The 27,574-nt window shown below is 34.8% G+C and overlaps 1 protein-coding gene across 1 annotated transcript in view; it reads right to left on the reverse strand.

Annotated features, from left to right (window-relative positions):
- Window positions 1–27,574, reverse strand: part of LOC149808245 (tetratricopeptide repeat protein 7B-like) — a 62,837-nt gene that overhangs the window by 2,664 nt on the left and 32,599 nt on the right. The window contains exons 12-18 of the mRNA XM_089975360.1: window positions 24,806–24,878; window positions 21,562–21,722; window positions 12,085–12,201; window positions 9,184–9,302; window positions 6,788–6,931; window positions 2,825–2,922; window positions 1,185–1,289 (exon numbers count right to left, since the gene is read on the reverse strand). Of these exons, the coding sequence (XP_089831486.1) occupies window positions 1,185–1,289; window positions 2,825–2,922; window positions 6,788–6,931; window positions 9,184–9,302; window positions 12,085–12,201; window positions 21,562–21,722; window positions 24,806–24,878 (817 nt within the window). The remainder of the gene's footprint in view (window positions 1–1,184; window positions 1,290–2,824; window positions 2,923–6,787; window positions 6,932–9,183; window positions 9,303–12,084; window positions 12,202–21,561; window positions 21,723–24,805; window positions 24,879–27,574) is intronic.

A 27,574-nucleotide genomic window follows, 5' to 3' on the forward strand; every position in this document is an offset into this window, starting at 1 on the left:
TGCTAAGGACATCTGCAATGTAACTATTCACAGAACTGGGGATTCTCCATCTGCATCGTAGTAGCCACATCAACATCAAACAAAATAATTCTACCAATGGTAGGCGATCTAACATTCTGAACATACAAATGACTCTTGGATTTGATGTTCTCATGAGTTCATTGTGACAAGGCCAAATTGTTGTTGTCCAGACACGAGAGTGACCAAGTTTCAAGTCTTTGAATACATTTTTGTGTTGATTAACAGTTTAGGCTACCTACAGGGGCTACTTACAGATGAAATTAAGACTATCGGTACATGTTATAGTGATGGGGGTCCAATAGTCAAACAGTGTAAGACAATGACACTGACAGTTATGATGGGGTGTGTAGCAGATCTCCCACCCACCCAAGGTCGGCATATTGCTGTGGTCGGACTGTGGATCCAATTGTCACAATGTTGGTTTTTGAACCCTCTTCCTTCCAATCCCTTAAATTCATTTGTAACCAGCTGCAGTGAAAGTGCTGTATCCCCAATGTTCTTGGCAGATTTTGAGTTTCCCAGCTTTTCTTTTTCAAATCTACTTGAAGGAATTATTTTTATTCAGAAAAACAGCAACAATGTGTTTTTTGATTCTTTCAAATCAATTTATTCAATTTTTGAAATATAAACCCATCATTTTTATTTTGTTTTAAAGGCATGCAGAGTTTATGCCTTCCTGTTCAGTGATTACATTAGTTACTTTGCATGTGACTATTTAAAGAAGTTAGTGTAAAGTACTTCTCCATAGAGTTTATACAGAAATAAACACAATTGGGTCTGATCACATGCTTATGTTCTGACCAATGGAAATATTCCCTACATTTATCAATTGATGCACCTGCAATTATAACATTTTGAACCGGGAAGTTTATCCAGGTATTAAGCTATGTGTAATTTTGCTTGATGTTGAGAACATTCACATCAATAAATTTCCTGGAAATTAATGTAAGGTATGTAAACAATGCCTTGTCCTTTCTTGGTTCACATATTTTCATGATTTTAAGAGGAGTTCAATAAGGCAACAATGTGGCCAAATTAACTAACAACTGTGAATTCACAAAGTAACTGTCTACTAACTGAAAGATAAAAAGACAATGCCTGAAAGCTAAGACATAAGAATTGAAATTCTCATTATGCAGATATTTCATTAGGAATGAACTTACCAAATGTTGGAGGCTGCTTGTGTGACTTGGGTTAATGGATATGGCATTTTCATAACATGCTTTGGCCTCCTGGTATTTCTGTTTATGCTCATGAACCCTACCCCTCTGAAAGTAGACCAACAGAATGCATTAATATTAGTAAAATTTCACAGACACACAAACACCCAGACTTAACTTTTCCTTCTGCTTTGATTCTTTAACATGTTTGAATAACCTTAAATTTAGAATAATGACAAAAGACTTTTACTGCTCCATCTTCATGGATACTTTTGTTAGTGTATGAATTCAAATGGATCAAAGATGATCATTCTGACGGCAAAGGATGACATTGTACAGAAATAACCGTTTTAGTAAATTCTGTTTTCCCATGAATAATTACCTGATCACATTAATGTTATAGAACAAACTCCAATACCTCTCAAATTAAGCCCTCCAGAAAAGGCAACAATTGTCATCTTTCTCATCAACACACATAAAAATGTATACAGTGGGAAGGAACTTGTAACTATTACCTCCCATTACTACCACTAGGTGGCTATCAACTGGATGTTTCCCCAGTTTAAGCTAAGCAGTATAACAATGAGAATGCACATCTGCAGGGAGGGTTTAATAGTAATGTGATGACGTAGGTGGTTCTTGATGAAAATAATTTACTGAGAAAACATTAGCTTTTTCCACGGAATACATTTCTCAATTACATTAATGTTAGGAGAATAGGCAATACAGAAAATGAATATGAATGGAGTCCCTATATGAAGGATTAACCTCTCTCCTAACGTCAGGACCACTGATCACATATAAGAAGTGATGACAACACATACAGAGGAACTCTCAGTGCAGGTGAGGTATATATCATGTGTGTATCCTCACTAACTTTAAATATCTTGCTTTTTCATCACGTTTTAATTAAAATGACAAGAACATAAGAAAATAAAACCCCTCAGGTGTCAACATAAACTTTGCACAAATACCTGTCAAAAATAAAATGAATGATACAACCTGTGGCAGATATATCCAAAGAATACTTCTTGATAGACAGTATAAATCATGCTTATTTTTGGGGATATGAAGAGATAATATGGGACAACACAGTTTTCTAACCTTTGTTCATGTTGTATATAGATGGGAAAGATGAAACTTTTGAAATTTTGGCTTTCAATGTAACTGCAGTTTTTTGTCTCCTAATGTTGATGTGAATGGGGAATGTATTCAATGGAAGGTGAATTAGAACTAAGTTCAAATAGTATTTTGTCTCCTAATGTTGATGTGAATGGAGAATGTATTCAATGGAAGGTGAATTAGGACTAAGTTCAAATAGTATTTTGTCTCCTAATGTTGATGTGAATGGGGAATGTATTCAATGGAAGGTGAATTAGGACTAAGTTCAAACAGTATTTTGTCTCCTAATGTTGATGTGAATGGGGAATGTATTCAATGGAAGGTGAATTAGGACTAAGTTCAAATAGTATTTTTGCTACATGTGGTTAAAACTAAAGCTGATTTCAATGTTATATAAATTACTACTTTGCAGATAAAACATTTTATCTGAAAAAAAGGCTGGCAATAGAAAAAGTATGTGCAAATAACAGATACAAGATATTACCAGTTTTCTCACTGACAAGAAAATTATATCTACTTACAATGTAGGCCACTTGATGTGATAGTGGGAAAAGATTTGCAGTTTCAGACACACATGCTTCTGCTTCTTCCATCTTGTCCAGACTCAAATATAGTTCAGCTGGAAGAAAATGGCCAAAACACTAATATTAAAAAAATAAATTAATTAATTGGCAATTCATAAGAGACAAAAAGAGATATATATATATATATATATATATATATATATATATATATATATATATATATATATATATATATATATATACTGATCCCATCCTGTTATCAGTTGTATCAGTTACATCCAGAAAAAGAACATTCCAAGGTCAACCTCCTGTATATTTTTGGTTATGTTTTTGCATCTAGTTCAGTTGGATTTTTTTTGCACTTTGTATAGATACTGTTATAACTGGAATCATGCAACATGATGAGAGGAAGTTTCTTGACAAGTAATGCACCTTCATCACAACAATGTTACTGTGACTTGTATTTCATGTTTTACTGGCTGGGTAAATTCTGCACTCAATTTTATTTGTTAGGCACTTTTCAATCTAACATCATTAAACTAGATGACTATGCATGTGTGCATCTCTATTGGTACCAAACATCATTAAAAAGGTCACTGTGACCTATATTTCTAATTTTTCTGGTTTAGGTTAACATTTTGCATTTAGCTCATGACCTCATATGTCTTTTTGTAACCTATATAATACTGTTTTATCTGAAATTATGAAACTTTGAGAGAAGCATGATAATTAATGTTTACTAAGGCTGCTTGAGATTAAAACAGGCTCTGAAGAGGTGACTGTTGTGATTATTGAATACATTTTGGTTTTAACAGGTCAGAAATGCAAGCTGTGTACAGAAAACATAAATGAAATGTTAATCTGTTTAAAGAAAATCAACATAAAGTTTTTTGGCTAATATATAATTGGGTTTAACAGCACATCTACACAATCTTGGCTAAAGAGTGGAGAGTAAGCACAGGTTTAAAAAAGGCATACATTAACAGAGACAAAGTCATAAAGATAAAATATTTCAATGAGCAAGTCCATTTTTGAAATAAACTCCTATCATTTAAGAAGTTCAAGACCTCAGCTCAAACATCATTACAAGATTCATCCCAGGGCACAAAGATGGTCTCAATTAGTCACCTCTCATTTCATGCTGGATGGTACATCAAGCCTATTCTAAATCCCAAGCCAGCATGGAGCTTCTGTGGCTGAACATCCAAAGGGGCAGTGGTTTCACAGTAAAATGGTACAATGTAAGGCGGACAGGATGCATTTATAGTTTCTTACCTGTGACAGTAAAGTACTATTTCACAGGGTGCAATGTAAGACTGTCAATGCATTTTCATACAGTTTCTTACCTGGGACAATACAGCACAGGGTAGGTAGGGTGCAACTCCATGCAGTTTCTTACCTGAACAATCCTGGATGCAATATAACATAGGCAAAGTGAAGCTCCATGCAGTTTCTCACCTGGGACAATATTCCACAGGGTACAATGTAAGGTAGTCAGGGTGCATATCCATGCACAGGGTTTTCATTAATAAAAATTTGAAGTGACCCGAAACCATTTTAAAGAGGCCAAATTTTGTCAAGTGCCAAAGTTTCAAAGCTGCTAGTGGGATCCTCATCCACCCTTTTTAAAAATTAAAACCATTCAAAAGCCTGCATTTTGAGCATATTTGGGAGGCATTTTGGGATAAAAATTACTCATTTTATTTGTTATGGAAACTTTAATTTCAAGGTACAAAGTAATTAAATCTCATTTTTTTTATTTAATATAATTGTAACATATACATCTCCACTCTCATCTGTTGTGTAAGAAGAAAGTCACTTGAATCTGTTTTGTATATTACTGTAATATTCATGACATGATAAAGCAACTGCTGTCCAAAAGAGTGAGTTTTACTGCTCACACACATACAGAATGAGGAGTAAACACATTGAATGTTACATCAAGATTATTAATTAAATCTGAGCTTCTATCATTTGGAGACCGCTCCAGTGGCCTAGTGGTTAGAGCATCCACCTCAGATGCAGGAAGTCGCAGGTTTGAACCCGGGCCGAGTCATACCAAACACTTATAAAAATGGTACTGACAGCTGCCTCATTAGGTGCTCAGCATTAAGAGGTTAGTGTTAGGACTAGTCTGCCTGGTGTCAGGATAATATGACTGGGCGGGACATGATGCTACATGTCTCTGGCATGATGCCCCAGTACTAGACATCACTATAAACTGTCACTCTGCAGAAAATTTTGTAAAACTACGTTAAAAATCCAAATCTCACACACATACTATCATTTGGTGATTTCAACAGCAGCAGTCTGACCAATCTGACCCATCCTGTTCATCATCACCAAAACCTTTCAAGCTTAACCTTTAAATGGCCAGATCAACTGCTGCACTGATGTCATCATAATCATTAAAGTCAGTCAGATCTGTCTGAACTCCAAACCAATATATTTTTGTATAAGTTCTCTGTGAAGCTTTCTAATTACAAATTTACACAGAGTGGATGGGATAGCCTTTATCTAGATGGATTTTATATATCAATATTCAAAATTGTGTTGTTTAAATTGACTACTGCAGTAGGTTTACTATACATAGCTTTACAAATCTGTCTTTGGAATAAGCAGTCATAAAAAGTCTTTAACTGATTATTGGCCTTCCAGCTTTTGTGTTTTCTTGGGATCCATGCTTTATCAAATCTCATAAAAGATTGATAGAGCATTCAACTCATCTGCAACAGAATCAAAATATAAACTCCAGGAATCGTTTGAGTACTGTTTCAAAATAAAACAGACTTGACCAGGTTTACAGGACAGATGATTTTAGCTTGGAGAATCTAAAACATTTAAGAGAGAAAACTCATCACTTTATCAACATGATAATATTGGGGTAGAAAATAACTATGAAACTGCATGGTATAATCAGACGAATCTGCTGACTTCAGATCACACCAAAGTGCATGTATAAATGAGTAGAAATGTGTGTCTAAAAATAGATGAATACTGTATCAATCAATAATCTCTGTCATGTACTGGAATAGGCAATTGTTCTCTTTTAAGTAAGTAAATAAGTAAATATATTTATATTGATTGATAATTTCCGTTTTTATCAAAATGGAGAATGAATATTGCCAACAGATGCTGATTAGATTTCCATAAAACAAGTGTTTTATTTTTATAGTCATAAATTGCAAGAACTACATATTTTTTCAAGCTCAATTTGGTTTGTTTTTCTTTCAAGGTTTTGTTTTCAAGTTTAGTTTATTTCATAGAACTGTAAAAATCTTGCAATCTGAACTGGTCAGAAAAATAAATTGAAATGTCAATTTTGCCTCTGGCTGCTTCTTAATAAAAACCCTGCATAGTTTCTTGTCTGGACAATACAAAACTACTTCACTGGGTTCATTGTTGGGGTAAGCAGATTGCATGTCCTTGCAGTTTCTTACATAAGGCAATAAAACACTATTTCCCAGGGTGCAAGAGCACTATTTCCCAGTGTGCAATATAAGGCAGGTGTGGTGCATCTCCATACAGTTTCTTACCTAAGACAATACAGCATTATGTTCCAGGGTGCATGAACACTATTTCCCTGGGTGCAATATAAGGTAGGCATGGCACACCTCAATGCAGTTTCTTACCTGGGACAATACATAACTATTTCAATGGGTGCAATGTCAGACAGGAAGAATGTATCTTCGTGCAGTTTCTTATTTTGGACAATACAGCATAATTTCACAGGTGCAATGTAAGGCAGGTAGGGGGCATTTCCAAGGAATTTCTGACCCTGAGTAATATAGAACTATTTCACGGGAATAGTTATAATTTCACAATGACATCAAAATTTCTGATAGATCATAAACTTTACTACCATAAATTCTGATATTCAACCAATCAGAAAATGTGTTATATTCTCTGGAATTAGAAATGTACTTCATGTAAGTCCCTTCAATCATGAATACTACTTACCCAGATAAAGCCAGATCTGATTTAGAAGCCGCCATGTTCGCTGTGCCTCAGGCTGTGATTGGATTAAGCCATTTCCGGAGGATGCCACTTCTGACAGGTTCTTTTCCATACGTGATGCAGCGATGGACTCTGCCCTCATAGAACCTAATGCCAATGTATAACACACAATAAAACTTATACTGGTCCTTCACATCCTTTCTCAAAATATAATGATTATGAATACAATACATGGTGGTAAAAAAAATTAAAGAATGGAAGAAAAGGTCTCAGAATGTCAAAACAATAAATAAATAAGAATTTTAACATGATCATGACTGCTCATGCTGATTTGAACTGTACCATTTTGAGAAGTTAAAGGAAATACCTTTTTATTTATTTATTTCTGTACAAGTACTCCCCTTTCTTCTCTCCCTATTTTCTCAACTTTCTACACAATGTTTGGCAAATTTTAATTAACATTTTGTCATTTTAACTTTTCTTTTCTTTATCATTTTTCACTTACTCCCTCATTCATCCTCAACCTGTTTAACCAAAGATTCTTCACTTTGACTATTAATTTAATATTTTTGTCATTAAAACTTTAATATCATCCCCCATTTATTCCTATATATTTACAATTTTCATATCATAAAAGGAGAAGAACATTATAAGACATTGGCTTTCACTCTAATCCATTAGCTTCTATATTATATCTCTTGTAATTTTTCCAGTTATAAATTTGCAAAATAAAATGTTTTAACTAAGAAAATAGCACATGTCAAATGATGTAAAATTTCTGTAGTTTTCATATAGCTCCATTTTGGAGGCAATGTATAACTTATTTATTTGGTAGTATAACTAATTTATTATTTGATAGTTTATTTGATCTATTTATCTGATACTGCCACTCATTTATTTGGGTAGTCTAGATGATTTATTTATAAGGTAATGTAACTCAGATCTGCCAACCCTAACAAGACCTTCTCAGCAATGTAGTACTTATAACAAAATATTATGTACTGCCACTGATGACATGGAAAAGATGTATTTCAAAAGTTCAGAAGTATGACCTGAAAGTGATTCAGCAAAGGCAAACATTATATTCAACACAAATGTTTGTGAAGCATACTAGGACTATAATTACATCCAGTGCTGTTTCAGAAACTGCAGTTCCAAACCCTATGGAGCTCAAAGGCTTCCTGCTTGATCTCTTAACTTGATGTAATCTTCGTTATTTTGTTTTTTTGAGTGGCAATGACAATTATTTCTCACACCATGAGGCCTACTCAAATCACCATGGCATGATGCCTATAACACAATTGTTCCCTTTCCTGCTTTCTTTCCAAAGAATATGAATATTCCTTCGTATACTTGTGCTGATTGTTTCAACTTTTTATGAGGCTTATTGTTCCTTTTGTCTTCAACATATTTTCATTTTTTGGATGCCATCTTTAGAAAAATGCTGTAAGCATTGGCTTGATCATGCAGGTGTTTTGCATGAAAAATATGGGTACTTTAAAGTATCTGAGGTACCCTTGTAAAGTTAGTCTGGTTCCCTGATCAACTCCACTGAATCCAATTAGAAATCTAGATCACTATAATAAAAACATGAACAAGATTGTATTTTTGTCATTATTACTACTATTCCGTATGTCCATACTTTAAAGATCATTTCAGTAAGACCTGTAGTCAAATCATTAGTATTGGCATATATGTAATAGACTCTTGTTTGGTAACTGAAAATGGAAAAATAATGATCAAACAAGTTCCAGTTTCTGAGAAAAGACTTGCCAGAAACTAAACTCTCAAGATTTGCCTTCAAGCTCAAAAACATCTTTGATTTAGCACTTGACACTAAATTTCTTTTTACTGGTGGCACTTATGCTCATTATTGTCCCCCCCATTAAAATTATTTCATATGATGCCCTTGTAAAAAAAGAATCATCAAATGGCCAATACTGAAGTCAAAGCTACTTTAAAATTGGCTGAAAATAATGAAAATTTATTTTGATGCTTAAATGTTTTAAGACATTAAGTACACTCCCTAATTTATGATCTGAAAATTTTTCTGACGCATTTCTGCAGACTGGCAGACATGAAGTTACATATCAATATTGCATGTGTTGCTTTTGAGATTTACTGTTGTGGGCAAGTCTGATATTACCTAAAAATTAGAAAAAGTGGGCGTAATTTTGCTCAAATGGCTTGCATTGGTCAAAAAGTTAAATATAACCATAATCATGCAGGTGGTCTGTGTCTAAGCACCTCCATGCATCAATGATCACCACCAAATTTTGGCATAATTTGTAAAGTTTCATCCCTGGCATGTATCATATTCCCCTAAATTGTATTTTTCCTCAACTGACCATACAAACAAGATTCAATGGATAACACTAATGGGACAAGTTAGAACTTGCCTGTCTCCCTGTCTGTTAGTTCTGATAACAACAAGTTTGCCTGACTCTTCTTGTCAAATGTTGACCTGTCTGTGGCCTCAGAGACCTTCATGGGATGTAAAATCAATGACAGGGACTTCCTGGAGGGACAAAGTGTACACAGATAGTTGCATGTATTGGCAAATGATTCATCATTTATTGCAATTAAAAAACACAAAAGAAAAGAAAAGAACTTAGCAGGAAAATACTTTTATTTGACCTGAGCCTCATCATATAGAAAAATTATATGACATAGTGTATTACTTTATGAGGATGATCAAAATTAACTCCTCTACATTTTTTAAAGTTTTTAAAAAAAGGGCTATTCTTGTTCAAATCTACCTGGGTGTGCAGAATAACTTTGTGTATGCAGGAGATTCCAGTGAGGGATGGGAGACAGCCCTAAACATGGGAGAAAAACCCTCCCATGAGGGAGGTTCACATGTATGCCTGTGTCACATTTGGTTGAAATACAACTGGTGACTTCTGAAGAAGCTGAAAATAGCACTGAACCATTATTTCTATTTTTGGTAACGGTGGCCATATTTGGTTGTGGCCTGACATCTTTCATACAAATCGGAAAGGTCTTCATGCACAGATGATGTCAAATTTGATCCAAATGTTTTGAGTGGTTTTGAAGAAGAAATTGCTACTGGGTTTATATATTTTGAATATTACGGCCATATCTGATGGTGGATAGTCAATATCTGTATAAACTTAAAAGGCATTAATGTCGTTATGCTCTGTGCAAACAATGCATAAAGGACCATACAATAAGTTCACATGGAAGCACAGCCAGGTGAGATAACATAAGGCCACTCTTTTGTCAGGCTTACCTTTTAATTAGCTAGAAAAGACAAACATTAAAGTAAAGTAAAACTTTAGCAATGAACTTAATTTAAAAAGATAACACTGAGATGGATACAGAGTGTGGATGGATTGATACAAATATGAATATGAACATGGATGGCGAAGTGATTGCTAATGGCATGCTTCCAAAGCAGGCTCAGTTATTTTTCTCCAGGAATTAGACAATGATGGGTAATTCCCTCAATGGCCATTTTGGAAGGGGCATATTCAATATTAAAGAGGCGGGGGCAGTTTTGATGTGAGAGCTGTATCAGTATACCTCTACAACAACACAAATGTGGAATAAATAAATGAAACAAGATAAAATAGTGTTTCATCTTCATTATTAGCACCGTGGCAGTAATCATGTGTTATGACAATGACACAATGTCATATGCAATCGAACTGCCTATAAGAACAAAGAAATTACCAATTTAAAGAAAACCACAATACTGCCATTATACAACCTCTTCATGTGCAGTGGGTAAAATACTTTTAATAACTAAATAATGAATGAAAGCATCTTCTTACTAAATTGTAATAAGTCACTTAATAAGTGCTTGATTATAGTAGCTGATCTATAAGTTAAGCACTTGCATGATACAATTTAGCTTTGTTAATATTAATATTACTGGTTTTGTCACGATCACAGCAAAATGACTATGTGATTTTTGAGTGCTTGTTCAGTTTTGTGGGAAGGGCAGACATCCTTAAATTCAGGTGGAATTCATGCAAAATTGAATCCTGGAGAAAATCCTGCAGGCCTGAGAATAAGTTATTTTTCTTCACAAAGGTGACTTAATGACCTAACAAATATATAACACCAAGCTAACAGATTTGTTCAATCAAGTTAGACATTAAAATTCTATCTGCCTTAGAATGATACAAAAGTTAACTGTCAGGTTGCTTTTATCTTTTAGTGATGTCATTGTCTTCATATCTGGTCTTCATATAAACTGAATACAGCAATCAGTTGCATATTTGATTTGGAGACAAGGGAATAACTAAAATCAAAAACCGCTAGAAAACTTCGCTGATGTTAAAATTATGACAATGAATGTTATGAAGAAAATACAAACTTTTGCAAAGTTTAGATCAGACATGTGCAACTTTCTCCAGGGAGTGGGTCAGATAAGCAATTTTTAAAGCTACACCCTATAATATAAACAGCAGATAAAACAAGTTGGCTGGTTTTGATCCTAATCTGCTGTGATACAAAATGTATGTACTTTACATCCATAGCTGTGACATAATGTGCTGGCATAGGAATGTATGTACTTTATATGTATAGCTGTGACAAAATTTGCTGGCACTGGAGTGTACGTTCTTTATATGCATAGCTGTGACACAATGTGCTGGCACATGAGTGTCTTTGCTTTTACATGAGTGTCTGTACTTTATATGCATAGCTGTGACACATGTGCTGGCACATGAGTGTCTGTACTTTTTATGCATAGATGTGACACAATGTGCTGGCACAATGTGTATACTTTATGTGGATAGCTGTGACACAAGGTGCTGACACATGAGTGTCTGTACTTTATATGCATAGCTGTGACAATGTGCTGGCACATGAGTGTCTTTGCTTTTACATGAGTGTCTGTACTTTATATGCATAGCTGTGACACAATGTGCTGGCACAAGTGTGTACTTTATGTGCATAGCTGTGACACAATGTGCTGGCACATGAGTGTCTGTACTTTATGTGCATAGCTGTGACACAATATGCTGGCACATGAGTGTCTGTACTTTATATGCATAGCTGTGACACAATGTGCTGGCACATGAGTGTCTGTACTTGTATGTGCATAGCTGTGACACAATGTGCTGGAACATGAGTGTCTGTACTTTATGTGCATAGCTGTGACACAATGTGCTGGCACAATAGTGTCTGTACTTTATATGCATAAGATCATTAGCAGAATATGAACAGCATAGACCTTGGTATGTGGGAACAAACTATGACAGTATGTCTGTGTCTATTTTTTTCTTCATTGATCATACTTTATAATGAAACCCAAATCAGTAACTTACTCATCTGAGTCTATTTCCTGAAAGTCTTTCCAGATTTTCAGCATCTTTTTACATGTGTTCAGAGCCTCTTCTGGGCAGTACACTATCTCCTCCAGCTTAGCCTTGGTCAGCAATAAGCTGAAGAAACAAAGAATTGTTTTTCACATTCCATTAAAGACTGACTTGCTTTCATTGCATGCAACAGTTGTTACTTACAAGTATTTCAAAACATTAAAACAAATCTATGTAATTTTTCCTAAACAAAGTAAAGTTTGTCTTAAATTTTTGCTTTCTTATTTAGATGATGATTTAAAAAATGTGCACATAAACAGCCAAATAATAATAGCAAAAATTAAGACACATAAACAGCCAAATAATAATAGTAAAATTAAGACACATAAACAGCCAAATAATAATAGCAAAATTAAGACACATAAACAGCCAAATAATAATAGTAAAATTAAGACACATAAACAGCCAAATAATAATAGTAAAATTAAGACACAAGACTGTTCTCCCAGTGGCATGCAGCAAACGAAGGAGACTGACTCAACTCTTTATAAAGACATGTGCCAGTATTATGGTTTTGCCATTAACTGTAATATTTCCATTTGATGAAAATTTAGCAAACTGGGGATAAACTTATGCGTGATTTTATCATTTCCATATTTTAGAGTTACAGAATAGCAACAACATACAGTAACTGTTAAACTGACCTGCAGCCCTTCACAAAAACTGTCATAAATTACAGCACTTATCATCTTGCCTGCATGCGGAAATCCCTAATGCATAACACCAAAACATGATGGAACTTGGCTGAGAATAAAGGCACTCATGCAATCAGACACACTCACTTCATGGTCCAGTAATTAACTCTCCTCTAATCATAGTAATTCCAGATTCCTCTGACAGAAATCAAGGCATATAGAAGACATTATAGTAAGTTACAAATATACACCAAACACAGAAGGAACTGGGGAAAATATTGCAGGATAGGTGTTAACATGCTGTGAATTACATGGAGAAATAGTATTATACAGGTTAGTGAATACGAATTTATCCCCTACTGAGAATCAAACATATATATATATATATATTCTCAAACAGCATAAATAGTGCAGTGATGTCAAACTCAATTTGCACCTTTTGATGTGAGTTAAATCTCTGGTTCCAACACACTGTAATATTAATAAGAGGTCCCCATGTGGACCTGATATGCACAATCACTGACACATTTAAACAGTCATGGGAAAAGGAAAACTTAGAGCAGCACAAAGTTCCTACTTTGTTGATTAACATTAGTGTGATTATTCTTCTTTGCATGCACAAGTGTTTGCAGACACACGGACAGACACACACGCTGACCACACACACACAGAGGGGTGCAATGATAAGCCCAAAACTGTATTGCAATATAATGTGATGTACCAAACCCATATTGCAATATATATGTTTGTAAATACTACAGATCTTGTCATACATGTCAAATGGTAGGAAAACCAACCAGACAATACCTAAGGGTCATCTACACCCTACCCTATTCCTGCAATTGACAAACCATTTAGCAGAATAATGGTAGACTGTGTCGGTCTCTTCTCTAAGATCAAGTCAGGCAACCAATACTTGTTGACCATACTGTGTGCATCTGCAAGATTCCTAGAGGCAATTCGTCTGAGGAATATTAAAACTAAAACAATAGTATAAGTTGCGATAAAGTTTTTATTTATACTCAATTTGGCCATTCCAAATCTGTCCAATCTGATCAAGGGTCAAATTTTATGTCTAGATTTTCCAGCGAGTTGTGTATGAATTAGGCATCCTGCTCTTCAAGTCTTCTGCCTATCACCCTGAAAGCCAAGAGGTTTTAGAAAGGCTTTCATCATACTTTGATAAATATGATTCAGTCATACTGTTTTGATCCCAGGAAAGATTGGAACGAAGGTGTTCATTTACTGTTGTTTGCTGTTAAGGAATCAGTTCAAGGCTCTTTAGGATTTAGTCCATTTGAACTAGTTTTTGGACACAATGTTCATGGGCCACTGAAGTTGTTAAAAGAGAAACTTCTTTCGAATGAGACACAGAAATTAATCTGCTTGATTAAGTTTCTAACTTTAAATATAAGTTGTCAAAGGATTGTGAGGTTACATAATTAATCTGCAATCTACTCAGTCAAAAGGGGCCCCGAGTGGCTCAGTGGTCTAAAGTGCTCTCCATCACGGATCACTGCCATCTCACCTCTGTCTGTGTGGGTTTGAGTCTCAGGCTCGGCCAATGTGGATATGTGAGAAAGCTTGCCAGTAGCTTCTCGTGGGTCGGTGGTTCTTTCTGGGGTTTTCCCCGTGTTCTTCCTCCACCATTAATACTGGCCGCCATGTATAGCCTACCTTGTGCTGAAAAATGGCATTAAACAATACAACAAATACAACAACTCAGTCAAAAACGAAGTTAAAGGAGACCAGAAACCAGTGGAAATATAGAATAATAATAAAAGTACTATAGCAGAAAACCTTATTCTGAAGTATCATCTGCGACCATAATGCCAATATTAAAATATTGGCCTATCTTCTAGGAACTGAATTTCCATGACCTCGTATGCAAAATTTCCGCGCCTATTTGGTTACTTTCGGGATGTGACGTCATAGTAGCGACTCCAGCAGCCCAAGTGGGAGTTTCCAGAGTAAAAGACAATACCATTTTGCGTTGCTTACGGGTGTAATATTATATTAAGAAAAGCCTGTGGACAACTTTTTTTTTCTTTTCCGAAAGATAAAGGCATAATGAAAGAATGGATACATTATTACAAACGAGTCGATTTCAAAGCAACACCATACAGCACTATGTGCTCGTTACATTTCTCAAAGGACTGTTACGAGAGGGATTCTAAAAAAATGGCAGCTCAAGGATACGCAAATGCTAGGCCTAGACTAAATGCTGGTGCTGTTCCAGACATAACGTTGAATATTTTAAATCCTGGGAAAAGCGTTAAACGTGCGAGTTACAAAAATAGGCAGAAGGCCTTGTAAGTGACCACAAAATGCAACAATCAATTCACAGATCTTTTATCTACACCAGCAGTGCTAAAAATAAATCTGATAGCCCGACACCCTGGGCCCCTCTGGTTTTAGTTCCGGACCATCCTGTATTTAAAGTTAGGTGCCCGTCAGGCTTGTCGAAACAAAAACTGTTTGCTTGAGGAAACTTTGATTGCGCTGGTGAAATGAGTAAATGTATTTTCAAGATGTTGACATACATGCCTTAACACGGCACAATCTAAATCAAATCACTACTGTCCAAGGTGAAATTTAGATTTGATTTTAATCAAATGGAGGCTTTGCCAAAAATAATATTCTAACCCTGTCGTGTTTCGAGAAAACACAATTTTCAGTAATCTTATAAAAATTACAAATTTAAAAAAAAAAAATCATTGTATACATGTGGTATGTATAAACAGTAATCTGTAATGATTGGAACTGATATAAAACTATTCCTTGGGCAGTTTAAATAGCAGCGATTAAAAGAAAAGAGGTCAAAGTTTCACATTAAATGGCTGACAATAGAAGCTGGGGGGGGGATTATTGACCCAACCCCCAACCCCTTGCCCCAATGTGCGAGCGCCCATGGGACGTACCTTTTCTCCATGTGATATGCCTTATTATTACCCCAGAACAAGCCCATTTTGCATATTCTGGTCAGCTCTGGCTAAATTGCAAAATAGCTAAAGTTTTGATTTAAGTACGCAAACAATAAAGCCGGTGTGACTAATGAACATACTCCTTATCCTTGCATTGATCTTGTGAAAAGGACCGCCCTTCGGACATACTTCAAAGAAACAATGTTCGACAGTGCGTGTATGTGTAAGCACCAGCAACTGATTGCCAAAATAAACGATGCCTATTTTGTTGTTACTTAACGATGCCATGGACTTCAGGTTTAAAAGTCTTAATGCATGTAACACTGTTTTCTGAACAAAATATTTATTCAGAATTAGTTCTTTAGGGCCACATATACTGCATGGTATATTTTGTTTTATTCCTTGTAATTTAATCATGGTAATTAAACTTTACATATACGGTAGAGGAATGTCAGGTGTTAACTGGCCGAGTTTCTTCGGCGGAAATGGAGATGCAATTTTGTTTGCAGAGAAAATTTCACAGTGATCATCCATTTAAGCTAATTGGTGACAATTTTATTCTTTTAATTTTTTATATATAGTAATGTTGTAGTTGTTTAAGAACATCTGAAATTTACTTGAATAATGTCTAATTTTCACGTTCTATTTACTGAAGAAGAAAGAAAGAAAAAAAACTGTTGTGTGATATTAATTATTTCGTCCAGTGCCGGATTTAGACGTGTGTGCATGTGATTTGAATTTTTAACATAGCTTTAACAATTTTTCAGTCATATCACTATGATGTCTGCAGTGTGGCAGTTTAGACTGTGGATTGCATACGTTATATCTATTTATAAATGGTTTGGGGTTGGGTTTTTCTCTTGTGACAAATGAAAATTGACTGACAATGTAATAATTGGGACTTCGCTGCGAAAAATTTAGAGATAATACGAGATCGGGATGTAGATGAGGAAATACCCCCAAAATCGGGAGGTTTTTCTCCCGGCTTGAGAGTTGACAGTTATGAACTGTCCGGGCTTGTGGAATTTCAGTCAGGGCTTGAGTTTATTTAAGTCACCAGCCCGGGGCCTGTGCCTAAAACATTTCTTTTAGCACTGACTAGTACAGTACATAAACTATTATATCAGACTGCAGATTCAAGTTTTGAATGTGCAACCCAAATGTGGTCTCCTTCCGTCTGCCTCGCTCGCCAATGTTTATGTTTGTATTCGAGGACTGGCTAGTATTGCGTCACGGTACCACGTGATCTGTCGTCTCATCAAAACTCGGAAAAACTCTGCAATTTACGGAATCGTGGTATCTTCCATGCAATAAAATCACTACCCGCTTACAATATTTAATTTATAAACATGACAGTCGAATTAAAATCTGTAGTGAATTACATACGTAAATGGAAAATTTTGATTTCTAGTCTCCTTTAAGGTATGATAAAATACAAAGGAAAGGAGTTTTCAGCCCGGTGATAGAGTTCTGGCTCTCTTGCCATATATCAAAATCCACTTCAGGCAAGACACATTGTTCTATGGTCCTTATACAGTTGAAAGAAAGTAAGTGATTTAAATTGTATCGTCAATACTCCTGGGAGGTGAAAACAAAAACAACTTTGTCATATAAATATGTTAAAGGAGTATGTTGATAGAGACAGCCAGGTTAATCATGCAATCAATATAATTGAAGATTTAAGTGAGGATTTAAGTGATACGATGCAATCCAAGGACTTTGGTTAACCAATCTTCAGAATTTAGAAATTATGAATAATCTGAACCATAAACTTTCACATCTGCAGCAACAAGTCAGAAAAGAATGAACCAAAACTGCTGTTACTTGGGTATGAGCTCTACTTGATTCCAGATGTTCATACAAATGACCCTAGAAACTCTACCATGACAATGCAACAGTAGATTCGACACCTGTGAAATAGCATACATGCAGGATGATACCTCTCAAACAGGAGTGTTGGAAGAAAAAAAAAAGTATTTGCTGGAGTTCACCATGTATACTTGTACCAAAACCAAATAATACTTTCTGCATGTGCACAGACTATAGAAAGGTGAACAATGTGACCATAACAGATTCATTTCCATTGCCAAGAATCAATCACAGCACTAACAAAATTGGAAATGCAAAATATATCACCAAATTTGACCCTTTGAAAGGATTCTGGCAACTTCCATTGACAGAAAGGGCAAAGGAAATTTCAGCATTCATGACTCTAGATGGACTTCATCAGTATAAAGTGATGCCATTTGAGATGAAAGGTTCCCTTGTACTTTTCTACATTTAATGAACATAAATACATCTGACCTAGATAACTGTGATTCTTACATTGATAATATCACCATCTACAATGATGCCTGGAAAGATCACTTGGAGACAATTTGGAAATTCTTTGACAGACTCACTGATGTAAATTTGACAAATAATTTATCCAAAAATGAGTTTTGCCATGCTTGTGTTACATTTCAAGGACATATTGTTCGACATGGCAAAGTTAAACCTACAAATGCTAAGGTCAAGGCTATCTCTGAATTCCCTGTGCCTATCAGTAAAGAGCAACCAATGCAATTTTGGGGTATGGCTGGATTTAAAGTGTATGTTGATACAAGTGATGCATGGTGCAGTATTGATTCAAGAAGACAAAAATGGTGTAGATCATTCAGTTTGCTATTTTTCTAAGAAATAAAAAATAAGCACCAGAAAAATTATTCCACAATCAAAAAAGAAGGTATGGCTTTGATGATACTATGAAGTGTATGTTAATTCAGCATCTTCTCTGTATCTAGTGATCACAACCTCTATACTTGCATTAACAAGATGAAAAGCAAAAATCTGAGTTTACTCAGGTGAGTTTGATGTTGCAGGAATACAATACTTACATCAGGCATATCAAGGGAAAAGACAATCTAATAACAGATGCACTTTTACATGTATAGAAATGTAATACTGTTTCATGTATACTTTGTGTCATTCATAAGATTTCATCTTATGTAATTATTTTATCACATGTATATCTCACTTATAGTTAAAAGATAGCTTTAATGCGTAAATCTTTCTTTTTCTTTATGAGGGGAGGTGTTATGTACATTGACCTTGCAATGTTTGTTAGTTTTTTTTATTTATTTATATTTCAATTATATGCTATGAAAAATTGTATGTTGGACATGACCATGTCCAAAATCAAGTTCTATATGAGTTTGACCTGAATCAATGACTTTTTCTGTATTCTGTAAACAACTAATACATAGCAAATAGTTTCCTACAAGAATGGGTTAACCATCAGGATTATCTTGACCTTAGTCAAGGACATTGTGTTTACCACATTTTATATTCTAATTATAACTAAAATTTTATTACGTAAGCATTTGGAGCATTTTAGTAGGTGAATTACCATTAAGTAATAGTTTGGTTTTTTTTGTTAGAAAATGATAATTATGACCTGAGGTCAAGTAAAGGACTATGTAATTTAGTTTTTCTAGAAATTCTTCATTCATGCTACAAGACCTAAGCTGAATCAATTGAATTATTGTTGTGTCTGTCACAGAATAAGACAAGAAAATAAATTTTAATCCTTTAGAGCTATCTGGGTAATTGGTTTCTTAGACACGTACAGCATTACCAAGGGTAGTTCATTTTTTTATGGTGACTTGGCAATACATGCATCTTGTCATAGGTCTCTTGTGGCAAGATACCCATAGAGTACAATGTGCATGGGTACTTTACCCCTGGTTGTGTACATTTTTTTGTGGCTGTATTTATAGGATACATATTGTCTTATGTGACAAAGTGATCACTTGGATCTTGTCAAGGAGTGTCAATACTGTTACGACTTACTACAGCCATAGCGGCAAGTGATAAACAATATACAAGTCAAATCTGTATGTGTGTGTGTGTATATATATATATATATATATATATATATATATATATATATATATATATATATATATATATATATATATATATAATGTCTCCCATCAATATATACTCTTTATTTTTCATCCTTCAGATTTAAAACTTTAGAAAATTATTGGTCTGTCATAATTCATCGCTGATGACTTTTTTTGATGTAAAATAATATAATATAGTAGCAAGTATTTATGGATTTCCTCTCTGCATTTAGTTTATTTCTTATTTTTGACCAGCTTGGTATATTTATAGCTTGATGAATGGGCTAGAAGAACCAGAATAGTGACAACATGACCTGCTGTTGTTGTTGTTGTTGTGTTGTTTAACACCATTTTGCAGCACACGATAGGCTATACATGGCGGCCAGTATTAATGGTGGAGGAAGAACATGAAAAAACCCCGGAAAGAACCACCGACCCATGAGAAGCTACTGGCAAGCTTTCTCACATACCCACACTGGCTGAATCTTAGATTCGAACTGTCACAGACAGAGGTGAGATGGCAGTGATCTGTAACGAAGAGCGCTTTAGACCACTCGGGGCCCCCAACAACATGACCTGCAGTATGTCAGTGTAGCCAGTGAACTATATTCAACCAACAGTGTATCTGTTACTGGAAAAGGACAAAGAATAGTGATATGAATTCTGAACTCAGAATAAGGGCAGCATACATTCTCTGGGGCATGTCATTTGTATGCGAGGCACGTCAATGTATGAACCATGTTTATTTCTTTGAATCATATGATTCTGTGAATCATACTCATTTAGTTATATATATTGTGGATGTGTGAACCATGCTCATTTTTTCGTATCATATAGTTATATTAACCACATTCATATGTTTTTTAATAATATGAATCTGTTTTCTTTTTGTAACATGTTCAGTATGGTAGTCTTATATCATATATGTAGTGGGTGCAATTTTAAATCTACTTGTGTACTGGTTGTCATAAATATTTATTTTTCATTTCATAAACTTCCATTCACTCAGATTGTGTTGTTTTTTCACTCCAGATGATCATTTGGGCTGGAATTTTATTTACTCATATTATTTATTCACTGGAAATACAAAGTGCTCATAAAAAAAAAACATTCTTGGAAACTGAGACTTCAATTTATAGTGAAATTTCAAATAAGGATATATTCTTGGACTGTATTATTGCAACCCAACAAAAGACAGTTGGCACATCACCACTACACGGGCCACCACAGGCACATCAACAGTTCCAACATTGGATTTAATTTGAATTCAACAAAAGTTTATTCAGAACTTTAATCATCAAGACTTGTGTCTGTAATTCCAAGATATTTGGTATTTAGTTTGCAATACCATACATTCCCTTATTTACGTCTCCACTTTGTATTCTAGGGAAATAAATTATTTGTCAATTTTACAAAGCCTGTTGCTTCTCACTCGTTTCTATTTTTTTGTTTTAAGACCATAGAATCGTAATAATAATTTTTACAAATTTAAAGGACATTCATGCCAGGATGATTTCTCAGAATTCTGGGGAAATTCTGTTAAACAGTTTCTCTGAAGTTGTTTAAAGGTTTATCTCTTTTAGCAATGGCAGCTACATTGATGGATCAGCAGTTTTTTTAAATTAGAAAATGAATTTAGAAGTGTTTTATTAAGTACCATTTAAGTTACAAGTGGCATGCATGATATCATTGGATTAAACTGCTGAATTAATAGTAAGGTCAATGAAAAGGTAAATGAATCAACAACATGAATCCCGATCTGCCAGAGCCTTAAGTAACAGCAGATCCAGGACTATGCTTTGGCACAGCTGGGAACCTGTTATACACAAGTAAATAAAGTATCTTGATCAACAGTCACTCCTTGGTATCCCTAGATCCTTAAGACAAGACACAACATATCTCCATTAATGCAGCCACCTGTAATAAGAGGTGAAATTTGTGAGAAGTGTTGACTTGACAAGACATCAGAATGTAATATACCTAAGATTGTCTGGATACTCCTCCAGTGCTGCCTTGATAAGCTGCATGGCCTCTTCATAATTCTTTTGTGCACTCAACAGCAGGACCAGCAGGTGTAGGGAATGTATGTGTTCACTGTAGTACTTCAGTGCCAGCCTAGTGTATTTGATGGCATCTTCAATCTATAAGTACAGGGTACACAGAACAGTTGTTATACATCTCTGATGTTACAAAGGCACAATGTTCAGATGACCATGGTAACTCAACTGCCAACAAGAAGCCCCTGTGGGACTGAGATCACCTACCTAGCAAATATTTATTTAAAATCTAAATGCAAGAGCACTTTGCCAAGAAATTTTGGTTAGCATGCTGCTTTCTGCCATTTAAAAGTTTTTATATTTCATAATGGCAGCCATTATGGATAGTGGATCAGCATTTGTGCTGACCTAGAAGGCTATATTTTAATAAGCCATGATATTTAGTCAAATTCTGTTCACCTGCTTTTGATGGGGAAAAAAACCCAGTTAAAAGTCTTTTGTGGAAAGTTGTTACTGTTAGATTTGGTAACAATTGCAAAGATGAAACAAACATGACTTAGCTGTGTATCATGAATGCTGGTAAAAAACATCATTTTATCTTGGGTTCAAATTCATCTGTCTCCATGACCTTTTACTATGGACAACAGAAAGTAATATTTTTGCATGAACTACTTAGAATACTGCACCCATGTTCTCATATTAAAGACAACAGTTCTACACATTTATTTGATAACATAGAGTGAAAATCTTCAAAACCCCAAACTCCTGGGACAAATTTAACATTCGCGTTTGAGAGGTTTTTGTGTAGCTTAGGGTATTGCAGATGTGAAAAATATGTCTCTTTATAAGTGCATATGTGGCATAACAGAGAGATAGAATTTAATTATCAGATTACATCAATGTATGTGTGTGAAAGCGTGCACAAATTAAGAAAGCTGGGCTTTAAAAAAAAAACTTAATGAAAAATTAGCTGAACAACATTTGTTCTTTCCAAAAATCACATCCAGTCACTTGAGCAGATAAATTTGTTCCACATAGAAATACAGTTCTCATTTCAAGAAAAATTAAAGGAACGAGATACTTTCATAATTTTATAAGTCCATTAGATTTATTAACAATAATCCATAAACCATCTTTAAGTTTAAATAATTTATAACATTCCTATCCCTAATTCTTCTCCTTGTTTCTTCAGTGTATGTTCTGGCAGATTCTTTGATCAGACAAAGCTTACACTGTAAGCATAGCTGCTCATTCTGACATGAAATGACAATCATGGCTATTTAAATCCATGCATGTAATGATTTTTATCCTTCGAAATTCAACCGATTCTGACTTTTAGAATATTGTTTTGTCAGTCTCCATTAGCATAGCATCAAAAGCAATGGTGCATGCCTGTTTAATAAAGCTAAAGCATTTAATCAATTAAAAAAATTTGACAAATATCCCAGAGATCATTTATACAAACAAATATCCTCAATCATAATTACATAATAAGCAGATAAACGAATCTTTCTTAAAGAGACTATCAACAAGAGTTTAATTATTAATAATTTAACTTAAAAACTGTGAATTTTTTTTATGGTGCAAAGACTTTGGATTAGCCTATTGTCAGACCTAATATGTATTGGTAGCATGTCATTGCAAGCATTATTTTAACTTCACATGACCTTAGGATATTTTGTCATCGATAAACCTATTACGGTATTTGTCAATCATAAATAATCTGGTCTCGTGTGTCAGAAATGTAGCAGCTAAAATATATTTCCAAGTTTGAAGTGAGTTTCAGTTTTATGGTATTTTTTTAGTGTAAAATTGACATATGGGATTGAAATTTGTTGTTTTTCGAAGTAGAAAAGTTATGGTTTACTGGTGAAAAAAATTATTATATTAAAGAAGGAAATTTTTCAATCTTGAGGAGATTCTGGTATAACAAGGGTTCAGTTTTGAGAAATTCACTGTATTATCAAAAAAGTTAGTCTTTTGAAAAAGAAATACATTCCTGATGCTGGCAAAAAATCCAAGTAATATCTACACATTTCCTAAGAAGAATTTTAAAAAGCTGCATTTACAAGAGCTTTGCAAAGTTTTAATATTTCTTTATTCTTTATTTTCTAATTCTATTAGCTTCTTACTCAATAACTTTTAATATGCATGATGACAGAACCTGTTCACATAAGCTGTCCATCTTTGATTTGGTTTGGTTTGACATCTTATGACATAGCAACACAAGTAGGTCATTAAGTGCCAGGGCAATTGGATTCAAGTACCTTGCCATTGGACACAACATGGTAGTTGACTTGGACTGATCCAGTGGTAGCATCTGAACCCATACTCATTCATTCACAAATCCAGCACTCTAAATACTAAGCCACCATGGCTCGTTATCCTTTTTGGAATTCCTTAGATATTACTAAAAACATATTCATGTCTGGCTAGTCTCCTGGGTATTTCAACACCACTATCTTTAGGGATAAAACAATTAAGGTCGGTGGTAATATACTCAAAATAATACTGTCTAATTAGACCATCTTGCCACATACAACAACCCATGTAACTCAACTGTTGATTATGCAATGGGATAAGCTGCTAACAACATTCATCACCAGAGCTTCAAATCAGACCAATCAAAACAGTGCCTTTAGGCCACATAGGTCCCAGCTATGAATTGGTTGCACACTGGATTCCATCGAAACCCTGATACAGTGTTTCAGGATTCTCCATAGAATTAGTGAAAAACTGGTAGGAAGTTGTTGTTGTTGTTGGGATTAACGCCATTTTTCAGCACACGATAGGCTATACATGGTGGCCAGTATTAACGGTGGAGGAAGAACCCAGGAAAACCCCGGAGAGAACCACCGACCCATGAGAAGCTACTGGCAAGCTTTCTCACATACCCACATTGGCCGAATCCGAGACTCGAACCCATGCAGACAGAGGTGAGATGGAAGTGATCCGTAATGGAGAGCACTTTTGACCACTCATCCACTCGGGACCCCTGGTAGGAAGTAAGATGGCATGAGTCAAAGCCATGCTTTGAGTTCTTACATGCAAAATTGAAATTGCTCATATGCATTAAAATGGTGAATCCAAAAAAGCAATTCTAGTTGCTTTTTCACCCATTTGCTTCAGTTATGCTTGTATGATCCTCCATGCATGATAGATGTCATCATGGAATAAACTGAATGTTTTCATTTTTTTGATGTTCTGATCTGACCAACTGAACTTACCTGTCTGAGAATGGCAAGCTGTAGAGCTAGATGAAAGAGGGACAGGTAATCATTAGGATCCAGTGCATGGGCCCTGAAAGAAAAATAGTCTTGTAACTGACTCATTATTTTAAATGTGTTTGAAGCTGTAAAGTATTGCAAGCACATTAATATCTTTGACTCCACTTACATCTCATTGGTACCAAAACACCTACTCTGAATGTAAGGTGACTATGGACTGTATATTTAACACAACATCATCAATACAGCCTGAACATGGGACTCTGCAATGAAAATTCCCCATCAGTCAGTAGATTTCTACATGTTTAATGCAATATTGTCATCAAGTACAACTTGAACATGGGATTCTGCATTGAAAATTGCCCCAGTAGTCAGTAGAATTCTATATATTTAATGCAATAACATTGTCAAGTACAAACTGAACATGGGATTTGGCATTGAAATTACTCCAGCAGTCAGTAGATTTCTATGTATTTAATGCAATAACATTGTCAAATACAACTTGAACATGGGATTCTGCATTGAAAATTACCCCAGCAGTCAGTAAATTTCTAGATATTTGACAAGGTCTGATAGTAAAATTCACTGCAAAGGCAAGCTGGGGGTGGAGTGGTGTCAAAAGTTACAATTGACAAGAATATTTAATGGGAATGACAATGTAGCTGCTAGTGTGAACTACAAAGTAATATGCAGTGATTTATTGCAATACATTTTCACTAATTTTACATCTCAGAACAAGAACTTGCGATAAAAGGCCTTATTATTTTTCTCTTAAACTTACTGAGATTATGCAATGCAGACAACTCTCTCATATGCAGGCACAATGTGATACTTAACTAGAGCTGTCATAATTTTAGAAAATTTCTACTGGGTACCTGTTGATCCTAATGATCAGTAATCTGGGTACCCAATCAAAGGGAAATTGTATTAAATGTATACAAACCTGAAGTTAAGTCTGCATATTTTTTTTAATTGACAGTATTCAATATATATCACTACCTCATGTCATCAGCTACAAAGTCCAAGAATTCATCCTCAATGTCTGAGGAAAAATAAACATGTTTCCAGTTGGCCAACTGTCACTTTTTCATTGTCAACTCTAGCAAATTTTCCCCCAGGGTAAAAAAATGAAATTTATTTTAAAAAATCCAGAAACTGATTTGTTCAAATGCTTAGTACATTATATATACTAATATATATATATATAATGTTTTAAAAAAAATAACTAGCTACTCCATCATCATCTAGTAAATCGTCATGGTCTACATAGTCATGAGAAATATCATCTGACTCCCTTTTCTTGGCCTCAATGTCATATGCGGATGCTTATTTTGAGACTGAGCCTGGGCTTTCTAAGTAACACTTTGATCATACAGTTTGTGAAATCTATTAAAGGTTGAAACTTATCACACATTATTTGTGTGCCAATATCAAATAACCAAACTCTGTTGCTTGCCACTGAACCACACTTGCAGTATAATCAAAGGGTTATCATGCAGGAAAACAAACTATGGGATTACTTACTGCAAAAATTACACCTCTGCTTGGCACTGAAAACTGGCAGAAAACTTTTATATGGTAAATGGGTACCCCATGGCTCATTTTAGTACCTAGATAATTAGGAACAGGCAGGTACCCATTGACAGCTTTACACTCAACTGATCCTCATAGCTACAACACAAGTAAAGATACAGATATGTAGCTGACTACAGGGTAATTACTGGTAGTCTACTTGACCAGTCTGATCACACCAGTGCTGGCCTGACCATACAAATATGTTTAGGGCAAACACTCCAATAATCCATAAAGCAATTTGTACCTCAACTGACTGTAGAATTCTGCAACCTCTGTGAATCCCAGTGAGAACTCACTAAATTTAACACATTATCAGTTCAATTATGACTCAGTTATACATATTTCTGTTATCTAGTGGTGGCAGAAAATTCCAGTTTTTTTTCTCCACCTGATTAATATCTGCAAAATTAAATAGCTTTTCTCAGCAAGGAACACAACTCTTTCTCCTGATTTTTTAACCAATTTCTTGCTAGTGCAAGAACTTTGGAAAAATATCAATATCACAGTGAGAAAAATATAAAAAGATGCAAGAAATGTTGAGTTTGATCATCATGAACATTTCTGGATTAAATGTAATTTTAAAAAAAGATGGTATGTATATCTCAAATTACTTCAATATTTTTTTTATATTCATTGAATATTATGCAAATCTAACATGATCACATCACAAGATGACATACAATCCAGTAATTATATATATCAAGTACATGTTCATTAACAGTGCAAAATATGTCCCCTCTGCAGATAAAAAGTCTTCACTGCAAAAGTATTAAAAAAATGGAAAAGATTGCTTTAATGGCATGAAAACTGAATCAAGTCATCTACATATGGAAAATTTGTATTAAAAAATATTTATCCACATCAAGGTTTATTGGCGCAACTGTGCTAAAGGGTACAGACAGACAGGACCAAATCAATATGTCACTGCAAACTGGGGGCATAACCAATAAAACTGAAAATTAAAACATAACCATTCCTTTTGGAATACTTCCCAACTTCGAACATTTCTCTCATTTGCAGTCTAGTGTCATATTTCCAGTGCAAACAAATGACAATGAATAAAGTTGATTAACATAACTGTTGGATAAATGTACTTGCCCTCCATTTGTCCCTAAATAAATTTACAGTCCTACTAAAGATATGGTAACATAAATGTAGGTCAGACAAATGAAAAAAGTCTGCATTACTAAATCT

The sequence above is a fragment of the Sinohyriopsis cumingii genome, chromosome 1 (genome assembly GCF_028554795.1).
Source record: "Sinohyriopsis cumingii isolate HCF-2022 chromosome 1, ASM2855479v2, whole genome shotgun sequence".
NCBI classification, from domain to species: domain Eukaryota; kingdom Metazoa; phylum Mollusca; class Bivalvia; order Unionida; family Unionidae; genus Sinohyriopsis; species Sinohyriopsis cumingii.